The following is a 22,420-nucleotide window of genomic DNA, read 5'->3' as shown; positions in this document are numbered from 1 at the left end:
TTTCCCTTCTTTCCTTTCCCTACTCCCTACCGCTACCCCAGTTATTTTATTTTTAAACTACACTCCACGTAATATTGCTGGTCCATATTCATTTGTCTGCATGCATTCACATCCACTATGTTTTTTGTTTGTTTGTTTGTTTGTGTCTTTAATCTGCAAGACATCAGGGCAGGAAAATATAGTTACCTTTTCTGTAACTGGTGCTCTTCGAGATGTGTTGCTCATGTCCATTCCACAGTAGGTGTCCGTGCTTGCCACATGCCTGAAGTTCTTCCCCTAGCAGTACCCATAGGGGAGCACCCCTAGCGACCCCTGGAGTGGCACTACCATGGCACGGTATAAGGGGTGCTGCACGTTCCCCCGACCCTCAATTCCTTCTTGCTGGAAAACTCCGACAGTGGGGAAGGAGTGTGGGATGTGGAATAGACATGAGCAACACATCTTCAAGAACACAAGTTATGGAAAAGGTAACTGTCTTTTCTTCTTTGAGTGATTGCTCATGTGCATTCCACAGTAGGTGATTCCCAAGCTATACCTTTTGGAGGTAAGTAGGAGTTCACAGACACTCAGGACAGAGCACTGCCCTGCCGAACCCGGCGTCCTCCCTGGATTGGGAGACAATCGCACAGTGCGAGGTGAACGTGTGGACTGATGACCATGTAGCAGCCCTACAAATGTCCTGAATAAGGACATGAGCCAGAAAGGAGGCCAGCGAGGCTTGCGCCCTTGTCGAGTGTGCTGTCACAATCAGTGCCGGGGGAACCCCCGCCAGGTCATAACAAGTACGGATACATGAAGTGATCCAGCTGGAGAGCCACTGAGTGGAGATCGGTCTACCCTTCATTCGTTCGGCCATAGTGATGAACAGCTGTGAAGACTTCCTGAAATGTTTTGTTCATTCCAGGTAAAAAGCCAGGGCCCGTCTCACATCTAGCATGTGGAGACAGCATTCCTCACTAGATGCGTGAGGCTTGGGACAGAGCACCAGAAGGAAAATGTCTTGGTTCATATGATAGGTGGAGACCACCTTGGCGAGGAACGAAGGGTGTGGGTGGAGCTGAACCTTATCTTTATGAAATACCGTATACGGGCGTTAGGAGGTCAGGGCCTGGAGCTCTGAGACCCTCCTAGCAGACGTGATTGCCACAAGAGAGGCTACTTTCCATGAAAGGTGGGACCATGTGGCAAGCGGCTCAAATAGAGGCCCTATCAGCCTGGCCAGAACCAAGTTCAGGTCCCACTAAGGAACAGGGGGCCTAACATAAGGAAAGATGAGATCTAAGCACTTAAGGAATCGACCGGTCATGGCGTGAGAAAATACTGTGTGGCCCTGGACAGGCGGGAGGAAGGTTGATATGGCTGCTAGATGCACTTTGACGGATGAGGGCGCTAGGCCTTAGACTCTGAGATGAAGGAGGGCGTAGCGCCTGAGGAGAGAGACCACACAGCCAGACAATCCTGCTGTTAGGGTGCCAATGCCTGAGATGATGGGGTGTCCAGGATTTCCAGATTTATGGATCTTGGGTAGCAAATAGAATACCCCTGGTCGGGGTTCTAGGCATGTGTCTGCACAGGGAGTTTCTTGAGAAGATGGTGTAGTTTCTTTTGGTAATCCTCAGTGGTATCAGAGGATAATAGCCTGTAGAATGTGGAGTTAGAGAGCTGCCTAGCAGCCTCTTGTTCACATTCCAACTTATTCATGATGATGACAGCACCTCCTTTGTCAGCCTTTTTGACTCTCTCCTCAGGCCCTACGCTACCAGCGCTCCCAGCTATCTTTGAGATACCACTGACTTCCTGAGGAAACTACAATCCATCGGTGATCTTCCAGAAAACACCATCCTGACCACTATGGATGAGAAGCCCTCTACACAAACATTCCACATAAAGATGGACTGTAGTCCAAGCTATCAGAAACAGTATCCCCAATAATCTCACGGCAAACCTGGTGGCTGACCTTTGTGACTTTGTCCTCACCCACAACTATTTCACATTTGGGGACAATGTATACCTTCAAGTCAATGGCACTGCCATGCGGTACATCCCACAGTATACCAACATTTTTATGGCTGACTTAGAACAACGCTTCCTTAGCTCTCGTCCCCTAACACCCCTACTCTACTTGCGCTATATTGATGACATCTTCATCATCTGGACCCATGGAAAAGAAGCCCTTGAGGAATTTCACCATGATTTCAACAATTTCCATCCCACCATCAACCTCAGCTTAGACCAATTCACACAAAGGGTCCATTTCCTGGACGCTACTGTGCTAATAAGTGATGGTCACACAAACACCATCCTATACCGGAAACCTACTGACCGCTACATTTACCTACATGCCTCCAGCTTCCATTCAGGACACACCACACGATCCATTGTCTACAGCCAAGCTCTAAGATACAACCACATTTGTTTCAATCCCTCAGACAGAGACAAACACCTACAAGATCGCTATCAAGCATTCTTAAAACTACAATACCCACCTGCTGAAGTGAAGAAACAGATTGACAGAGCCAGAAGAGTACCCAGAAGTCATCTACTACAGGACAGGCACAACAAAGAAAATAACAGAACGCCACTCGCAGTCACCTTCGGCCCCCCCAACTAAAACCTCTCCAGCGCATCATCTATTTATAACCTATCCTGAAAAATGATCCCTCACTCTCACAGATCTTGGGAGACAGACCAGCCCTTGCTTACAGACAGCCCCCCAACCTGAAGCAAACACTCTGCAGCAACCACACACCACACAACAGAACCACTAACCCAGGAACCTATCTTTGCAACAAAGTCCGACGCCAACTCTGTCCACAAATGTATTCAAGTGACACCATAACAAGACCTAATCGCATTAGCCATGCCATCAGGGGCTCGTTCACCTGCACATCTACCAACGTGATATATGCCATCATGCGCCAGCAATGTCCCTCTGCCATGTACATTGGCCAAACTGGACAGACTCTACGCAAAAGAATAAATGGACACAAATCTGACATCAGGAATCATAACATTCAAAAACCGGTAGGAGAACACTTCAGCCTCTCTGGCCATTCAGTAAAAGATTTAAGGGTGGCAATTTTGCAAGAGAAAAGCTTCAAAAACAGATTCCAATGAGAAACTGCTGAGCTTGAATTAATATGCAAACTAGATACCATTAACTTGGGTTTGAATAGAGACTGGGAGTGGTTGGGTCATTCCACATATTAAATCTATTTCCCTCAGTTAAGTATCCTCACACCTTCTTGTCAACTTGTCTAAATGGGCCATCTTGATTATCACTACAAAAGTTTTTTTCTCCTGCTGATAATAACTCATCTTAACTAATTAGCCTCTTGCAGTTTGTATGGCAACTTCCAACTTCTGTGTGTGTGTGTGTGTGTGTGTGTGTGTGTGTGTGTGTGTGTGTGTGTGTGTGTATATCTAGATCTATATATATCTATCTTCTTACTATATGTTCCATTCTATGCATCCAATGAAGTGGGCTGTAGCCCATGAAAGCTTATGCTCTAATAAATTTGTTAACCTCTAAGGTGCCACAAGTATTCCTGTTCTTTTTAAAAAATAATCAGTAAACCTTATAAAAAATAAAAACCTAATTCTGTCAAGACTATTCACAACGTTGCCACGCATTAAAAGAGTGAAATTAACAAGACATTTGTAGTCAGTTTTGATGCTGCTATTCAAAATGCTGTGGACAGTAAACCTAGCAAAATCATACCCATTTAATTCTGCTCCTTCTTGGGAAACTTATGAGCAACTGCAGAAAATTAATGGAACGAAGACCCTAAAAGCAGAGACTGGACAAATAGAATAATGGAGGCCCTCCTTCTCCCCCACCTCATTCAAACATCACACATACCAGCCAGCAGACAGCAAGAGAGGTAAGAGAAGCAAAAACTCCTTTCCTTGCAGCCGTCATACAGTTGGAAAGCAGTAGAGTTGTGGATCTCACAACCTTGGCCCCAAGAATCAAGGGGCTCTGAAGGTAGCGGGGGGAAATGCGTATGCACAAAAGAGAGCATAGTTGCCTTCTCCTTCTAGGTGCTATCTGACAGAAATCACCTACCAGCCATAATCATAGAAATCACAGAATCTCAGGAGGTCATCTAGTCCAACACCCTGCTCAAAGCTGGACCAATCCCCAATTTTTGCCCCAGATCCCTAAATGGCCCCCTCAAGGATTGAACTCACAACCCTGGGTTTAGCAGGCCAATGCTCAAATCACTGAGCTATCCCTCCCCCATGTAATCTTATATGAACAAATGAATCCCACAAGTTGAGTCCCAGGAAAGTGGGCTAGTAGAAATCCCAGCACACCTCACTCTTTCCACCACCTTAAGGAAAAGGGGACTGACTTCTCACAATGAGGCTGTCCCTTGAACCCCACTGTTGTCTCCTTTCCTCCACACCATTTTTTAAAAATTGCTTTTCAGCCTCTAATACAGCAAACCCTCTAGCTAGCAGATTTTTTATACATTTTTCATATTGTTCACGAACACAAGCTATTATAATAATTTTGACTAAGTGATACAATTGCTAAAGAAATAACTTATGTATATCAGATAACAAGGATAAAGCTCAATAACTATATAAAATGAATAAATAAGAGGAATTTGAACTCCAGGACCATTAATCCAGCACCTTACACTACCACTACATTCTCTTTAAGAACACCACATTTATAAAATTACAAAGGGCCTCATTCTCATTTGCACTAAATCTCCTTTTCCCCAGAATGATGTAAGAGGGTCTTGGTGTAAATGAAAATCAGTTCCTGCCATGGGGTGGCTCCCACACTCATGGTTAGTTGGTGAGCGAGCAGGGCCATGAGTGTGAAATTGTAGAGAGTTCCCCTGCACAGGTGCGAGATAGTGACACCCAACCCCTGCAGGCACAAGGGTGAATGGAGGTATAGTAGGAAGAGGGCCTGAAACATAAGCCCTTGTATCAGAGGCTTGAGCTAAAGTAGCGATCACACATTTGCTGATATAAAGCAAAAATCAGTCTGTGAGCTAGAGGCAGGCCCTGCTCACAGAATCTGGCAAGAACAGGGCTGATATTGCCAAAACACATTCCTAAGAGGTGGTAGGCACAGAGCATTCACACAAACACATTCCAGAAGGGTGGTACTAGAACACCCCGATACCAACACATTCCCTAAAGATAACAGGAACACGATGACCCATCCTAAAGATAAGGTCAGGATGACAGTGAGATGAATAGAGACATACAAGATGATAGGTGAAAACCAGCTCCACCCAAGTGTGTCAACTAACTATGTAAGAGGGGAGGTATGTTAACTTGTTTGTAAAATGGAGTCTCAAAGGGACATACCTTTGGCCAGTCGAGGGGATAGTGGGAAGTCCTGCCACTAACTGAGCTGCGTCCACTGTCACGGGCATATGTGCTACGAGTACACTCAATACAAGTATAAGGCACCAATACCATGCTTCATTGACAATAAACCTGACCAAGTTCCTTCACTATGAACCAAGTCTGTGGTTATCGACCAGAGTTTGATATGGCATGGACATGCTGGGCTGCTAGCAAAAGAGGTCCATATGAATTTTAAAAATATAGTGAGGAAGAAACATGTAATGGAATCTGTAAGGCTAGGGCAGAGACTGTAGCCTTAAAATGTAAAATATTGCAAACTATAACCATGGCTGTTAAATGGTTAAGACAACATGCCATAAAATTGGCAGGGCAAGTAACAGAAACAAAGAAGGAATTAAAAGAAGCAGGAGAAGCTAGAACCCTGGAATGCTCCTGTTCCCCTTGCAGGGTGGCAAACAGCCCAGAAACAGTAAGCACAGAAACAGAATAAAACACTGAAAACAGCTGTAAAAAGCCTACCAAAAAAAAAAAAGTGCCATTTTCTGTTGTAATTATTTGTGGTCAACAGCAGGCTTCAGGGAGCTACTCTGTGCCTGAAGAAGGGGGACAGAAATGGAAAAAGGTGGCCCTAGTAAAATTTAAAAATGAAACAGAGGCCACTGAATTGCAACCATCACCATATGACTTATGAGGAGAGGCTGAGGGAACTGGGATTGTTTAGTCTGCGGAAGAGAAGAATGAGGGGGGATTTGATACCTGCTTTCAACTACTTGAAAGGGGGTTCCAAAGAGGATGGATCTAGACTGTTCTCAGTAGTAGCAGATGACAGAACGAGGAGTAATGGTCTCAAGTTACAGTGGGGGAGATTTAGGTTGGATATTAGGAAAAACTTTTTCACTAGGAGGGTGGTGAAACACTAGAATGTGTTACCTACGGAGGCGGTGGAATCTTCTTCCTTAGAAGTTTTTAAGATCAGGCTTGACAAAGCCCTGGCTGGGATGATTTAGTTGGGGATTGGTCCTGCTTTGAGCCGGGGGTTGGACAAGATGACCTCCTGAGGGCCCTTCCAACCCTGATATTCTATGATTCTATGACAAAAACCAGGTTCTGGTAAAACTCAAAACCAGACCTAGACTGATGCCTGTCAGAATGGAAGAAGTAGCAAATACTTTCACTTAATTGGTAAATCAGATGAAGTAAAAACTGAACAATTCACAGAGCTCATTAGGAGACAGGAGGTGCAACTTGACTGAAGGGAAGTGAATAAAAAAAGAACTTCAAACTAGGACTATCACGTGATTAATCGTGATTAATTGTGCAATTAAACAATAATAGCATACCGTTTATTTAAATATTTTTGGATTATTTCTACATTTTCAAGTATATTGATTTCAATTACAACACAGAATACAAAGTGTACAGTGCTCACTTTATATTTGTTTTTGATTACAAATATTTGCACTGTAAAAAACAAAAGTATTTTTCAATTCACCTAATACAAGTTCTGTAGTGCAATCTCTTTATCATGAAAGTTGAACTTACAAATGTAGAATTAAGTGAAAAAAAAAAAAACCCTGCATTCAAAAACAAAACAATGTAAAACTTTAGCGCCTACACGTCCAATCAGTCCTACCTTCAGCCAATTGCTCAGACAAACAAGTTTGTTTGCATTTGCAGAAGTTAATGCTGCCTGCTTCTTGTTTACAATGTCACCTGAAAGAGAGAACAGGTATTCGCATGGCCCTGTTGTAGCCGGCATGGCAAGATATTTACATGCCAGATGTGCTAAAGATTCGTATGTCCCTTGATGCTTCAACCACCATTCCAGAGGACATGCATCCATGCTGATAAGTTCTGCTTGATAATGATTCGAAGCAGTGCGGACCGATGCATGTTCATTTTCATCATCTGAGTCAGATGCCACCAGCAGAAGGTTGATTTTCTTTTTGGTGGTTTGGATTCTGTAGTTTCCGCATCAGAGTGTTGCTCTTTTAAGTCTTCTGAAAGCATGCTCCACACTTCATCCCTCTCAGATTTTGGAAGGCACTTCAGATTCTTAAAACAGCGGGTCGAGTGCTGTAGCTATCTTTAGAAATTTCACATTGGTATCTTCTTTGCATTGTGTCAAATTAGCAGTGAAAGTGTTCTTAAAATGAACAACATGTGCGGGCTCATAATCCAAGACTGCCATAACATGAAATATATGGCAGAATGCAGGTAAAACAGAACAGAAGACATACAATTCTCCCCCAAGGAGTTCAGTCACAAATTTAATTAACACATTATTTATTTATTTTTTTAAAACAAGAATCATCAGCATGGAAGGTCCTCTGGAACGATGGCTGAAGTATGAAGAGGCATATGAATCTTTAGCGCATCTGGCATGTAAATATCTTTTGACACCAGCTACAACAGTGCCATGTGAATGCCTGTTCTCACTTTCAGGTGACATTGTAATTAAGAAGTGAGCAGCATTATTTCCCATAAATGTAAACAAACTTGCTTTTTAAGAAATTGGCTGAACAAGAAGTAGGGACTGAGTGGACATGTAGGCTCTAAAGTTTTACATTGTTTTGATTTTGAGTGCAGTTATGTAACAAAAAAACACTACATTTGTAAGTTTCACTTTCATGATAAAAAGAAAAGGAGTACTTGTGGCACCTTAGAGACTAACAAATTTATTAGAGCATAAGCTTTCGTGAGCTACAGCTCACTTCATTGGATGTAGCTCACGAAAGCTTATGCTCTAATAAATCTGTTAGTCTCTAAGGTGCCACAAGTACTCCTTTTTTTTTTTGCGAATACAGACTAACACGGCTGCTACTCTGAAACCTTTCATGATAAAGAGATTGCACTACAATACTTGTATGAGGTGAATTGTAAAATACTATTTCTTTTGGTTATTTTTACAGTGCAAATATTTGTAAGCAAAAAGAATATAAAGTGAGAACTATACACTTTGTATTCTGTGTTGTAACTGAAATACATATATTTGAAAATGTAGAAAAACATCCCAAAATATTTAATAAATTTCAATTGGTATTCTACTGTTTAACAGCGTGATTAATCTCGATTAATTTTTTTAATCTTGATTAATTTTTTTGAGTTTATCGCATGAGTTAACTGCGATTAATTGACAGCCTTACTTCAAGCTTAAAAAAACTGAGTTGATTAACACCTAAAATTGATGCATTAACATATGGAGTTGCCCAAAAACAGTTAGCTACAGCATGTAAAGGCACTCCTGCAATCCATTCGGCATGAACACAAAATCAACACACACTGAGGGAACAAATTTAGGTTTTACCAGAACAGGTAAACTACCCCCACTCTCCTCTCAGAGCCTGGATAAAAACTCAGGGTGTGGGTTCCCCACTGCTTTGACCTACTGAATCACACTCTGCACTCAGAGCTAAAAATATAACCTCTTTTCTCAAATATTTTTACATACCTGTTAGGATAAAGGAAAACTTCTCAGTTTGCTAAACTTGCTGCTGCTGCTGCCTATGAAGATACATTCATAGAGTTACTCTCTCTTGGCTCAGGTCTCCCTACCTTCCTAAGTTGTTCTTCCCCTCCCCCCACCTTCTACTTGCTCTCTGTTTTAAAAGTAATAGTTTTTACAGAAACCTCCAAAAGATAAAGAAATTGAAAACAGAACAAAACAACAATCAAACAAAACAGAACAAAACAACAAGGTAAAAACTTTAAATAAATCCAGTAAGTTAATAATTTTAACCCTTCAGGAATGCAACAGCTGGAATTACTCCTAACTTTCTTAAAGATATGGTTGCCAAGCAACAAAATGCAGACTCTGTTTCTAATGCTAACCACTAACTAATATTTGAAACATGGGCTTTCCTTATTTCTATATACCAGAGTTTTAAAATAAAGTTTAATATAAAGCAATAAAAAATGCCTTAAGTTACTAAATTAATAAAAAAATTATTTTTGCCAAATTTGTTGCATCAATTTTTATTAAAAGTTTTAAATAAAAGAGGTAATAACTTGTTTATTTAAAGGTGTTAATTTTTTATTTTTGTTTCTCTTATTTTGTATAATTAGAAATAGAATTCTGGCTCCATTTGTTTTTTATTATTATGTAGATTCATAGATACTAAGGTCAGAAGGGACCATTCTGATCATCTAGTCCGACCGCCTGCACAGCGCAGGCCACAGAATCTCACCCACCCACTCCTATGAAAAACCTCACCCATGTATGTATGTTGTCCTGTGTTGTACAGTGTGTGTCATGTGACTTTTTTTGTTTTGTTCTATTTTTATTTTGTTGCAACAAAAGTCAATTTTATACCTTTTTTTTTTTTAATACAAGTGGTACCACATTATTTTAATATTATGGTTGGCGTATAATCATCATAATATAATTAATACCAATTTTTTTTTCAAAGTTCAAAAAGGCCTCAGCAACATTAAGGTAAGGGTAATATTAACAAAATGTCAATTTCTTGTTTGGGTTTTTATAAACTTGTTTGCACTTCTAAACACAGTAAAAGAAAGTTATAGCAAAAATGTTTTAAAATAATTTATGCATAAAGCCAATCAAACAATTTCAACAGCTTTCCACCTTTTCAATAGGTTTCTAGCTTTGTCTCCCAAACACAACCAAGTGTCATGACAGCTTAATACCCTCAAAGTATTTGCACAGACCTGTATTTAAAATTCATTTTGGTTCAATTTTTATTCTCTTTTAAGTTATATTAAAGGGAAGTAATGGTTGTTAAATTTTGTGCTTCTAAATAGTTAAAGGTGGAATAGACATCAGAAGCAAATTAACTCCAAAAAGCATGATAAAAATTATGTTACCTCTTTTGCTAAAACAAAGTGTTCAGCAGGGAAAAGCAATACACCTTCTCATAAAAGATTGCGAGCATCTATTTTAGCAGTTAAGTATTATATTTAGTATAAAATATTAGTAATGCACCTCAAGTAAAAATGGAATGTCTACACAACAATTGCAAAAGTATAGCTTGTGTCTTAAAAGACTTGATCCCTATTACATTGTAAACACACTAAGTTATTCTGTGTATTAAGTTTGGGTTACTGAAAACAAGAGAAATATAAACAAGCAAAAACTTTATTAGGTTAACTAACTTAGGGCATGTCTACACTTGCCATTTAAAGCAAAAAAAGTCCCTTTTGTGCAAAAACCATGGGAGCATCTACCCATTCGATGACTTTTTGCAGTGAAACTCAGAAGTTTCACCGCAAAAAGAAAACCACCTACGTAAAAGAATAAATGGACACAAATCAGACGTCAAGAATTATAACATTCAAAAATCAGTCAGAGAACACTTCAATCTCTCCGGTCACTCAATTACAGACCTGAGAGTGGCTATCCTTCAACAAAAAAACTTCAAAAACAGACTCCAATGAGAGAATGCTGAATTGGAATTAATTTGCAAACTGGATACAATTAACTTAGGCTTGAATAGAGACTGGGAGTGGATGGGTCATTGCACAAAGTAAAACTATTTCCATGTTATTTCTTCCCCCCTACCCCACCCCCCACAGTTCCTCAGTAGTCCCTGTTAACTGCTGGAAATGGCCCACCTTGATTATCACCATAAAAGGTTTTCCTCCCCCCTCTCCTGCTGGTAATAGCTCACCTTAAGTGATCACTCTCCTTACAGTGTGTATGATAACACCCATTGTTTCACGTTCTCTGTGTGTGTATATAAATCTCCCCACTGTATTTTCCACTGAATGCATCCGAAGAAGTGAGCTGTAGCTCATGAAAGCTTATGCTCAAATAAATTTGTTAGTCTCTAAGGTGTACAAGTACTCTTTTTCTTTTTGCGAATACAGACTAACACGGCTGCTACTCTGAAACCTCCACGAGAGGCATACAGCTCTTGCCTATGATGCTTTTGCGGTGATGTGCAAGTGAAGACACGTTCTTCCTGTTTACAGAGCCTCCGAAGGATATCCCACAGTGCCAAGGTGACCGCTCTGGCCAGCAGTTCTGACTCCAGGTAAACAGACATCCACTCCTCCCCCTGTAAACTCCCCTTCCTGTTTTTTTGGCAAGTGCTCACTTATCATCTGGCCAGGTGACAATGGCTGCTCCCTGGCTTGGAGCAATGCTGAGCTACTGGAGCTGATCAGTGTTTGGGGAGAGGAGGCTATGCAAGGACCCAGGATGCCCCACAATCATTCCCACCCCCCTTTCCTCAAAACGGAGAGAGCTGCACTATGGGATAGTGCTCTCAGTGCACTGCTCTCATCCGCATGGAAGTGCTGCAAACGTAAACACACACTGATGCTTGTGGAAGTAAGTGAGCACACAAGCCAGCGCTTTTCTTTTACCGGTTCACTATCACCGGTGAAACTGACAGCACAAAAACTCTGCAAGTGTAGACATAACCTTAAACTGTTTAAAACTGCATCCTACAGACCAAAGATACCAGAAGATATCACACCACAAAAGTATCGGAAGGTATCAGTATACAGTGAAGAAACCACCAAGCATCAAGAAAAGAAAAATGAAGTGATTTATAAATAAGAGACTGGTTAACTACACCTCAATCTACCATAATTAAGACAATTAAGTTGGCAATCAGCTATAAACAACTGTCATTTAATTTGAATTTGGCTGTGTAAAAGCAACTGTATTATTGCTATATTGTTGTACTATTGCTGTACTATTGTATTATTGCTGTACAGCATTTACAATGAGCATAACATTGCTAAACTGTTTAACAAACAAACGAATGGCAACAAACAATATAAAGGCAAGAAAAACGAATTGGTAAAGAAATTAAGTTACACAGTCGTAAACAAATTACCTGGTAGTACCAGTCACACTTTGGGGTCAGTGACTCTGCATCCTAGCAAGGCACATTTTATTCAAAACAATCTAGTTCAGTGTCTGGGTACCAATACTAAATTCTGGCACAGCAATATTTGATAAATTGATTACTGTCCATTCAGTAGATTATCTGGAAGACAGCATCCATAAGGAACAACTGGCTCTACATCAACAAATGGGGTATCACAGAGCAATGCAACAGAGAAGATAGCCAATCCTGATTCCTGCCCAGCAAAGCTTATCAGAGAGTGACAATGAGCAGTAAGGGTAACCTATAAAGGTAAGCAGAATGGACAGTACCGGGCAGTAACTAACTACAAATATTTATATGTAAAGGCCTCATCTGTAATGTCACTACTCAACATTTCTTGTACTTCTCATATACATAGCACCGTAAAACACACTGTAGTAATACCTATCCCAGTATATCAAAACACTCAGCCTACTACCAATAATAATACAAGTGGTAACTGTAAATGGCCTAATAGAATGTGCTATTATCTGCAGTACCACAAGGGCCAAACCACAATACCAGATTGGAAAACGATTATTATGCTTGACTATAAGGTGGTGTCATATGTACACATACATACTCTACATATATACCCACATACACTACAAATATATATGCCATATCCATATTATTCATATATATTAATTATTTAGGAGTGCCTCTAAGGCTCAATCATAAAACTACATTCCTCAATCAAAGCCCCGGGCCTAACATTCCCAGGCCCACCATAAGGGACTACAAACAATTGGAAAATAAAATCTCTCCATCAGTCATACAAGGGAATGTGCAGACTATGGGACAGATAGGGCATGAATGTATGGATGGTAAAGTAAGGTGACCACATAATAGTGGTTAGCCCACTGGGTCATCTTCAGTCCATGCATTATGCTTTTTTGGGATGATGGGTAAACATCCTCCCCATAAAAAGACAAAAAGTGGGGGAATGTAGTCGGAAGAGGGCCTGAAACATAAGCCCTTGTATCAGAGGCCTGAGCTAAAGTAGCAGTCAAACCTTTGCTGATATAAAGCAAAATAAGACCCTGCTCACAGAATCTGGCAAGAACAGGGCTGATATTGCCAAAACACATTCCTAAGAGGTGGTAGGCACAAAGCATTCACACAAACACATTCCAGAAGGGTGGTACCAGAACACCCCGATACCAACACATTCCCTAAAGATAACAGGAACACGCTGACCCATCCTAAAGATAAGGTCAGGATGAGAGTGTGATGGATAGAGATGTACAAGGTGATAGGTGGAAACCGGCTCTGCTAGAGGGTGTCAACTAACTACATCAGAGGGGCAGTATGTAACTTGTTTATATTGATGTATAAAATGGAGTTTCAGAGAGAGCGTCTTTGGCCAGCTATGGGGATAGTGGAAAGTCCCTCCACTAACTAAGCTGCGTCCATTGTCACGCGCATACATGCACTGAGTGTACTTGTAGCAAGTATAAGGCACCAATACCATGCTTCATCAACAATAAACCTCTCCAAGTTCCTTCGCTACAAACCGAGTCTCTGGTTATTGGGCACTTCCATCGGAGCCTGCTGTACAGGTTATCTGGCCAGAGTCAGTACAGCATGCAGAGAGAACACACATGCAGCCAACATCTGACCACGGAGGAAAAGAGTCTTAGAGGGGCAGGACGGGGACTCCTGGCCAGGAATGCAAGGAAAAAGGCTAGCCCCTGGCTGTGGGGTGCTGCTGAACAGTCCCTGCCCAGGAACCGCTACCCTAAGAGCGCGCGGCCGCAACAGCGGGACTCATAAGAACAGTCATAATGGGTCATACCAAATGTCTACCTAGCCAGTATCCTGTCTTCCGGCAGTGGCCAATGCCAGAGGAAATGAACAGGAACAGAACGGGCCTACCTATAGGTTAATAATGGAGAGTACCATCTCCAGAAAAGTCAGCTGAAGAATTGAAGAATCCAGCTACAATAACAGGAGGCCTTGTAAAGTCAAGTTTCATTTTCTGCAGTAAATTGGAATAGTACCTGAATTCTCCATAATTCTAAGTATCTATTAATGATCAGACATGGCCCAGATGTGTTAGATTGTCACATGGGGGCACACCTTGATAAGCTACTTTTTTCCTTCTCCCCTGATGGTTGCAGGATAACCTGCTGAAGAAAAGAAGCATTCTGTATAGTATCTGACAAGGGTCAACTTGACCAGGACTGCAATTAGGGTTGCCAATTTCAGCTGAACATATTCCTGGAGGTTTCATCATATGACAATCTTTTTTTAAAGATTGAGCTTTAATTCCTGAGATTCCAGGACAATCCGGGAGGGTTGGCAACCCTAACTATAAAGCTAACAGAAGTTTAAACTACCACCAGCCAAACACACTTTGCTAGAGTATAAATTATTATTTTCCATTACCTAAAACTGGGTATTGTGCCAATTTTTTAAAAATTCTTTACAGGACACTTAAAATAAAGCCTCACACTTCTGCCCCTCCCCTCCTGCCCAAAAGACATGCACACAGGCAAAATTCCCATCAACTTTAATAGGAATTCTTCCTGAGTAATCTTAATAAAGAATTGCCGGATTTGGCATGTAATCAAGGAATCCACTTAACCGGGATGTTTATTTGGGAAGCAAACTAAGCCCAATGGTAGTTGATGGCAAATGCTGTCAACTGCTGCTCAATGACAATGCTGTTTTAACTAAAATTGCGATGATGGGTGTCAGCTAAAATGCTGCCTTTGTGAATCTTGGGCAACTTCTGTTGAATAAGATGACTGCTTAATTGTAAACCAGGTTATCCCAATAAGCATATTACACAATATAACAATTACAAAGAAATTCAAAGTTGCCATCTTGAGTTTTTTGGTAACATGGGGCCAAGTTATGCTTTTGTTACTTACGTATGCAGTTCCACAGACTTCAGCTAAAGGATTTGCACAAATAGAGCCAGCAGGATTTGACCCTTAGTTTCCAACAAAGTCTGGAGACTTTCATGGCTGTTTTAAAGTTATCTTACAGATATTTTGGCCATTTAGCATTTTATATGCATAATACGTACACTAATATTTAATAACTAGTACAAGTTGCCTTAAAACAGTAAGTCCCCAACTTTTTGCATATACTAATCTTTCCACTAGCACTTGCTATGCCATTACATAGATGTAATGAATTTACTGCTGGGAAATAAAATGGGAGCAGTCACTAACACCACACCTCCCCTTCCAAAACCATTCATAATTCTGGATGTATCACACAAGTGACAGGTACTTCTAAAAATAATATTCATTAGGAGGTTAAATATAATTGAGTTACCTAGCACTGGAAGAAATTACTGGAGTTTAACTTTAATAATCTCTACTTTGGCTACAAATCTATCATAACCACTTCATTTATCCTTAACCAATGGAGTTAATCCTTAACTCATGTTTCTTGAGCAGGTAAGAATTGTGACTTTAAAGGCCAAATCTGAAGTTTTACCACAAACCTAAGAAAAATTACCTTTCTATAAAGATGTAGTTCACTATTCATGTCTTAATATTCTTAATATTTTTACAGATTAGATTACATATAAAATGACAGTCAGATAGCGATAAGAACTAACTTTTGAGAAGAATTAACAACATTTATTTGATTAGGAACGTGAAACTTGAAAAACAGTAAATTGGAAGAAAAGACAGATTTTTAAATTTGAATTGTGGCAGACTTTAAATTGGAACCACTTTAAATAGTACCAAATTGTCTGCCAGGGTGACAGGTTTCTCTATCTCTCTACTTACAGAACAAATACAGTACCGGAATGTAAATACAGCACAGCATGTGAGGAGGTGACCAGCCCTCTGTGGAGAAAGAAGTGGTTCGGGACTATTTAAAAAAGCTGGACGAGCACAAGTCCATGGGGCCGGATGCGCTGCATCCAAGAGTGCTAAAGGAGTTGTCGGATGTGATTACAGAGCCATTGGCCATTACCTTTGAAAACTCATGGCGATCGGGGGAGGTCCCAGATGACTGGAAAAAGGCTAATGTAGTGCCCATCTTTAAAAAAGGGAAGAAGGAGGATTCGGGGAACTACAGGCCAGTCAGCCTCACCTCAGTCCCTGGAAAAATCATGGAGCAGGTCCTCAAGGAATCAATTCTGAAGCACTTAGAGGAGAGGAAAAAGTGATCAGGAACAGTCAGTATGGATTCACCGAGGGCAAGTCATGCCTGACTACTCGAATTGCCTTCATGATGAGATAACTGGCTCTGTGGATGAGGGGAAAGCAGTGGACATGTTGTTCCTTGAATTTAGCAAAGCTTTTGACACGGTCTCCCACAGTATTCTTGCCAGCAAGTTAAAGAAGTATGGGCTGGATGAATGGAATATAAGGTAGACAGAAAGCTGGTTAGATTGTCGGGCTCAACGGGTAGTGATCAATGGCTCCATGTCTAGTTGGCAGCCGGTATCAAGTGCAGTGCCCCAAGGGTCGGTCCTTGAGCCGGTTTTGTTCAGTATCTTCATTAATGATCTGGACGATGGTGTGGATTGCACCTTCAGCAAGTTTGCAGATGACACTAAACTGGGAGGAGAGGTGGATACGCTGGAGGGTAAGGATAGGATACAGAGGGACCTAGACAAATTAGAAGATTGGGCCAAAGAAATCTGATGAGGTTCAACAAGGACAAGTGCACAGTCCTGCACTTAGGATGGAAGAATCCCATGCATCGCTACAGACTAGGGACCGAATGGCTAGGCAGCAGTTCTGCAGAAAAGGACCTAGTGGTTACAGTGGACGAGAAGCTGGATATGAGTCGACAGTGTGCCCTTGTTGCCAAGAAGGCCAATGATATTTTGGGTTGTATAAGTAGGGGCATTGCCAGTAGATCGAGGGACGTGATCGTTCCCCTCTATTCGACATTGGTGAGGCCTCATCTGGAGTAGTGTGTCCAGTTTTGGGCCCCATCCTACAAGAAGGATGTGGAAAAATTGGAAAACGTCCAGCGGAGGGCAACAAAAATGATTAGGGGACTGGAACACATGACTTATGAGGAGAGGCTGAGGGAACTGGGATTGTTTAGTCTGCGGAAGAGAAGAATGAGGGGGGATTTGATAGCTGCTTTTAACTACTTGAAAGGGGGTTCCAAAGAGGATGGATCTAGACTGTTCTCAGTGGCAGCAGATGACAGAACAAGGAGTAATGGTCTCAAGTTGCAGTGGGGGAGGTTTACGTTGGATATTAGGAAAAACTTTTTCACTGTGGTTAAACACAGAAATGCGTTACCTAGAGAGATGGTGGAATCTCCTTCCTTAGAAGTTTTTAAGGTCAGGCTTGACAAAGCCCTGGCTGGGATGACTTAGTTGGGGATTGGTCCTGCTTTGAGCAGGGAGTTGGACTAGATGACCTCCTGAGGTCCCTTCCAACTCTGATATTCTAGGATACTGGCAAATGCAAGCTTCTCCCACCAAATCCTGTGCCAACATGCTTCAACACTGAACTGGATAAAGCACCTTTAGGAGTAAATCTTCATGGTATCTCTGCTTACACTTCCATGAGGAGTATCATTTATGGCTGGAAATGAACTGAGACAAAATTTTGCATATAATTTGGTAACATCTTTCACTCATTATTGACCTGCACTGGATTCAAAACAGACATCTGATGGTAGGCTTCACATCTTGACAAAATAATTTTAGTAGCAAAAACACTGGAAGGTTTTCTGTTTGAACCTAGCTTAATGCATCATGGAATTCATTCGAAAAACTGTGTCAGTCTCTCTTTCCAAGTTGAAGAATGTAAAGTGCATTTAAAATGCAAAATGCTCTGAGGTCACTGAGTTACACAGCTGACAGCAACATTTTTCAATTTCCCCAAACTTAAATTTAGTGATGAGCAATTTACTAAGAAATCAATCAGTAGTTGTACGTAATATGTAAAATTTTAGCACTAACTTGAACCATGTTTTTTTCCTTTTAACTTTCCTTTTCTTTTTATTTTGTTATTCTCTTTTCTTGCTTTCATTTCTATTTCTACATAGTAATAAGGTCTGCCCCTTTTCCCCCCATCTGTCTTTAAGATACTGCTTTGAAATTGCTCTAGATTTCCCCCACCTTCTGTCTCTCCTGCTTTCCTCCCACTAACCTATAATCTGTGTCTTCCCACATTTTTTCCTTGAATTTCAAACCCTAATGACAACATTCTAGTATCTCACCTAAACTTCAGAAGAGTAACACCATATACAAATTACTGAAATATTAGTCAGGATGACCGTATGCCATAAAATGAGTACATACACAGTGATAGCTCCTTACCTTCTGTGCTTTATCCTTCTGAAACACAAAGACGGGTGGCGCAATGGCAGGTTTTTCTGCAAAAAAAGAAATTGTTTTTTCCAACAGCATTAAATATTACAAAGTTACATTTTGTGATGTTTTTCACAGAAAAAGAATCAATTCTGAAAATGTTCACCTCACAATTCAGGGCAACTGCACTTGTATACCCCTCTGTGGTCCCTCAAGGGCACGCACACCAAGCTCCTCAGCTGTCACCTATCTTGGGTAGAGGGCTGCATCCCCCCTCTCATCTAATTGGGTTTTTTCCAGGCTGTACAGTTCCCTGCCTTCACTGATATTCCTAGCAACTCGACTGCCAAAACTGCCAACAACTGAGCTTTGCCTTCTCTTCAGAAGTTAGGAATAATGTAATTGCCAGCAGTTATGAGTTACAAATAACTCTTTATAAGCAAGCACATTTATTCTTATGGTGAACCATTAAAGTGGAAATATTTTAGAGACAATAAAAGAACCTAAATACATGCTAATAAGCTTATCAGAGCTCACCTCCAAACTTCAGCAAGGCTTTTGGTAGCAATGGGTTTGTGTGTGATTACAAATTCATAAACAGCCTTAGTTCAGAATAAACACAACCATGCATAGGTTAATGTTTCCTTTACAGCCTGAGCCTTGGATCTTGAGATTCCACCAACAAATCATCAGTTGAAAATAGTTCCCTCCTCGATGTGTAGATACAAAAAGAAGGGCTTTTGCATAACCAGAGTTTGGAATTTGCTCTCACCTTCCCATAGAGATTCCATAGGCAAACCAGTTAACATTGTTTGTCCAAACATCCATTCTTGTCTAACCCATTGTTCAGACAGTCAAACACCTCCCAGGAATCATTACTTTTGCATTTAATAAAATGGACTCCAGATACTAATTCAGTAAGGTTTTTCAAGAATATTGCAGGAAACTGCCATATGTGTCCCAGTTCAAATATTAGTTACACTGGTTATAACTAAGGTGGGATTTGCAAGAGTGCCTAATGGCAGGTCTACAGGGATGCACTTTTTTTTTTATTTTTTTTTACATTTCAATGCCAGTAAAAACCCTAGTGTAGCTGCAGTTATACTGGCATAGGAGTGCTTTTGCTATATATACTCCTGGGGGAGGGATCCTGTGGGACTTTATGCCTGCAGAAAATGCCACACACACACAGTATTTCTACATTTCCCTGCACAAAATGGCAGGGAAGCCACACAAGGGGGAGGGGCGACCATGTGTGCAGTTTTTGTGGGGGACTGCCCCCCAAACAGAAGCAAGGCATGAAGGAGCACACAGGGTTACGTCACTGCCCCCACCCCTCATTTCTGCAAATGCAGAACTGCCCAACTGAAGGAGTCTGTGTCAGGCTCCACTGACTCTGCAGCTGAACGCATCCTCTTCGGTTCTAGTGCGAGTTGTGCTCCCCTTCTGTGTGCTGGGATCCTTCCTATTTTCCGTGGAACACTGAGTGCCCATGGCAGGGGGGAAGGAAGAGGGGTGGAATAGGGCAGGGGGAAGGGAATGTGGAAGTGAGCAGAGGGGGTGGAGAAGAAAAGGGGATAGGGGAATCGTGGGGGGAAGCGGGAGCCTGGCATGCAGCATCCCCTCATCAGTAGCTGGGGCTCTCCCATTAAGCAAGCCCATTGTACCCTCACCCTGACAAGTCCTACCCCCTTACACCTGGACCCCACCAATAAGCCCTCCACACCCAGACCCCCACCCATAAAGCCCCACTCCCCCCAGCACCCAGACCCCTCCACCCCCAGGCTCCCCGCTCAGCCCATCCACCATTACCTGGATCCCCTGCAGCGTCCCATTGCCCCTGCGCCCCCAATGAGCCCCTGTGCATCTAGCTCTCCCACTGAGCTGCCCTGCACCAGACTGCGGCACTCAGAAACCTTTCACCCCACACCTGGATCCCCCCACACTAAGCCCCTCCACACTTGGCTGGGCAGGTTCAGCCCAACAGGAGCCACACCTGGTGCGCCTGGCACAGAGGGGCAGGGCGCCGAGGTGTTTCTGTGGCAGGCCCAGCCCTTGCACTGTATCAGGGTCAGGTGCAGCCTCGCTGCCGAGTCCCTGTATGGAGAGAGGTGGGGGCTTCAGGGTGATCTCCCACCTCAGTGCTGTCAGTGGACTGTGCTCCCCACTGCCACACTGGAGCCACATTTATTTATTGACAAATAGAATTTGCAGAATTTTAAAATGTGTGCATAATTTTTTTTGCACACAATTTTTTGGTCCATAATTCCCTCAGGAATACGTATATCTTATTTCGCTCAGGGAACTGGCATAACCAAAACTAGAAAAAGCACTATACTAGGAAGTTTTGCCAGTATAGTTATACCTGTACATCCGTATCACCAAACCTTTTCTAGACTAAGCCTAAGCGATTTACACACACTAGCCCCACTTTCAATGACACTTATGCGTCTAAGCGATTTAGGAACTTTGAGTAGCAAACAGGGGAGAGTTGCGAGGGAGTTCTCCAGGTGAAGGAGGACGAATACATGACCTTGGGCGTGAGTTTGTTGTCTGTTAGGCTATTGTATGCCTGCTGCTTGCCGTGTGCCTGCTTCATTAAAATTTATAGCATGGACTGTTTAGGGGGCTGTGAGTTCAGCATAGCAACCAGCCAGGCAAGGCTTTGTAACCATGCTTTAGCCTGCCATCCTTTGATCCTTAATCCCTTTAGGATCCCCTAACAAGGGGCAGGGCTACTCAGAAAGAAGGCGGGGTGGGGGGGCACTAATAAGGCAGCTCGTACAGGACCAGAGGAGCTAGTGAACAGGAGCAGCAAACAGGGAAGTTTAGAAAGGGAGCAGATACACCAAAGAGCCAGATACACCAAACATTATCTAAACTCAGGCCAATTAACACCCTGTTTCCCCCACAAAAAAGACGCTCTGAAATAGTAAATAGAAAATAGAATGCAGGCACAAGTACAACAACAGAGTGAGGGCTATCCAGTTTATAGCACTGAAAAGAAAGGATATAATATAATATATTAATATAAACAGAACCAGATTGCTGCATATAAAATTAAAAAGGTAGTAGAGGAATTTTTAAACTAAGGGCTGGGGGAAAGCAACAGGTGCAAAGAAGCATATTGTTCAGACCGACACATCCCTTCACAGAGGATCTATTAGCAGGGATACTAGTCTATATCCTAATAAACAGAAGAGGACAGAACTTAATGAAGTACAGGTAGAAACTGAAGAGAAACAGTCAAATGAAAAAGTCCCATTCAATTACATCACATGAAGACAGACAACTAAATATTGACACATTTTTATTAGTGCTTCTAAATGCAAGTCTAAATACTAATATGGGTAACCTTGAGCGCCTGGGCTTAAGTGAGGATATTGATATGATAGACATCACAGAAACTTGGTGGAATGAAAATAATCAATGGGACACAATAATACCAGGGTACATAATATATAGGAATAACAGAGTAGGTCATCTTGGAGAAGGGGAGTGGCACTGGCACTGTATGTGAAAGAGTCAAATAGGGTAAAAAAAATCTTAAAATGATTCAAAAAGTACCATAGAATATCGATGGATAGAAATTTTATGCTTGAATAATAAGAATATAGCTGTAGAAAAATACTACCTACCAATTGACCAGGGTGGTGATGTTGACTGTCAAATGCTCAGGGAGATTAGAGGCTACAAAAATAGAAAAAACTTAGTAATAATGGGGAATTTCAGCTATCCCCATACTGACTGAGTACATGTCATCTCAGGACTGGTTGCAGAGATCAAAATTTGTAGATACCATTAATGACAGCTTCTTGAAAGCAGCTAGTCCTGGAAAGCAGAAGGGGAGAAGCCATTCCTGATTTAGTCCTAACTGGCAAACAGAATATGGTCCAAGACGTGAATAAAAGCTGAATCACCCAGTAATCGTGACCATAATTTAATTAAATCAAACATCCTTGTGGGGGGAAAATACCAAAGAATC

At 41.6% G+C, this 22,420-nt stretch overlaps 1 protein-coding gene across 11 annotated transcripts in view; it reads right to left on the bottom strand.

Annotated features, from left to right (window-relative positions):
* Window positions 1-22,420, bottom strand: part of RANBP3 (RAN binding protein 3) — a 174,536-nt gene that overhangs the window by 129,811 nt on the left and 22,305 nt on the right. For all 11 annotated transcript variants that reach the window (XM_038383710.2, XM_038383717.2, XM_043502860.1 and 8 more), the window contains exon 2: window positions 18,445-18,500. In XM_038383710.2, coding sequence (XP_038239638.1) covers window positions 18,445-18,500 — 56 coding nt within the window. The remainder of the gene's footprint in view (window positions 1-18,444; window positions 18,501-22,420) is intronic.

The sequence above is a fragment of the Dermochelys coriacea genome, chromosome 25 (assembly GCF_009764565.3).
Source record: "Dermochelys coriacea isolate rDerCor1 chromosome 25, rDerCor1.pri.v4, whole genome shotgun sequence".
Lineage (NCBI taxonomy): Eukaryota > Metazoa > Chordata > Testudines > Dermochelyidae > Dermochelys > Dermochelys coriacea.
This window is presented reverse-complemented; position numbering and strand designations above follow the sequence as displayed.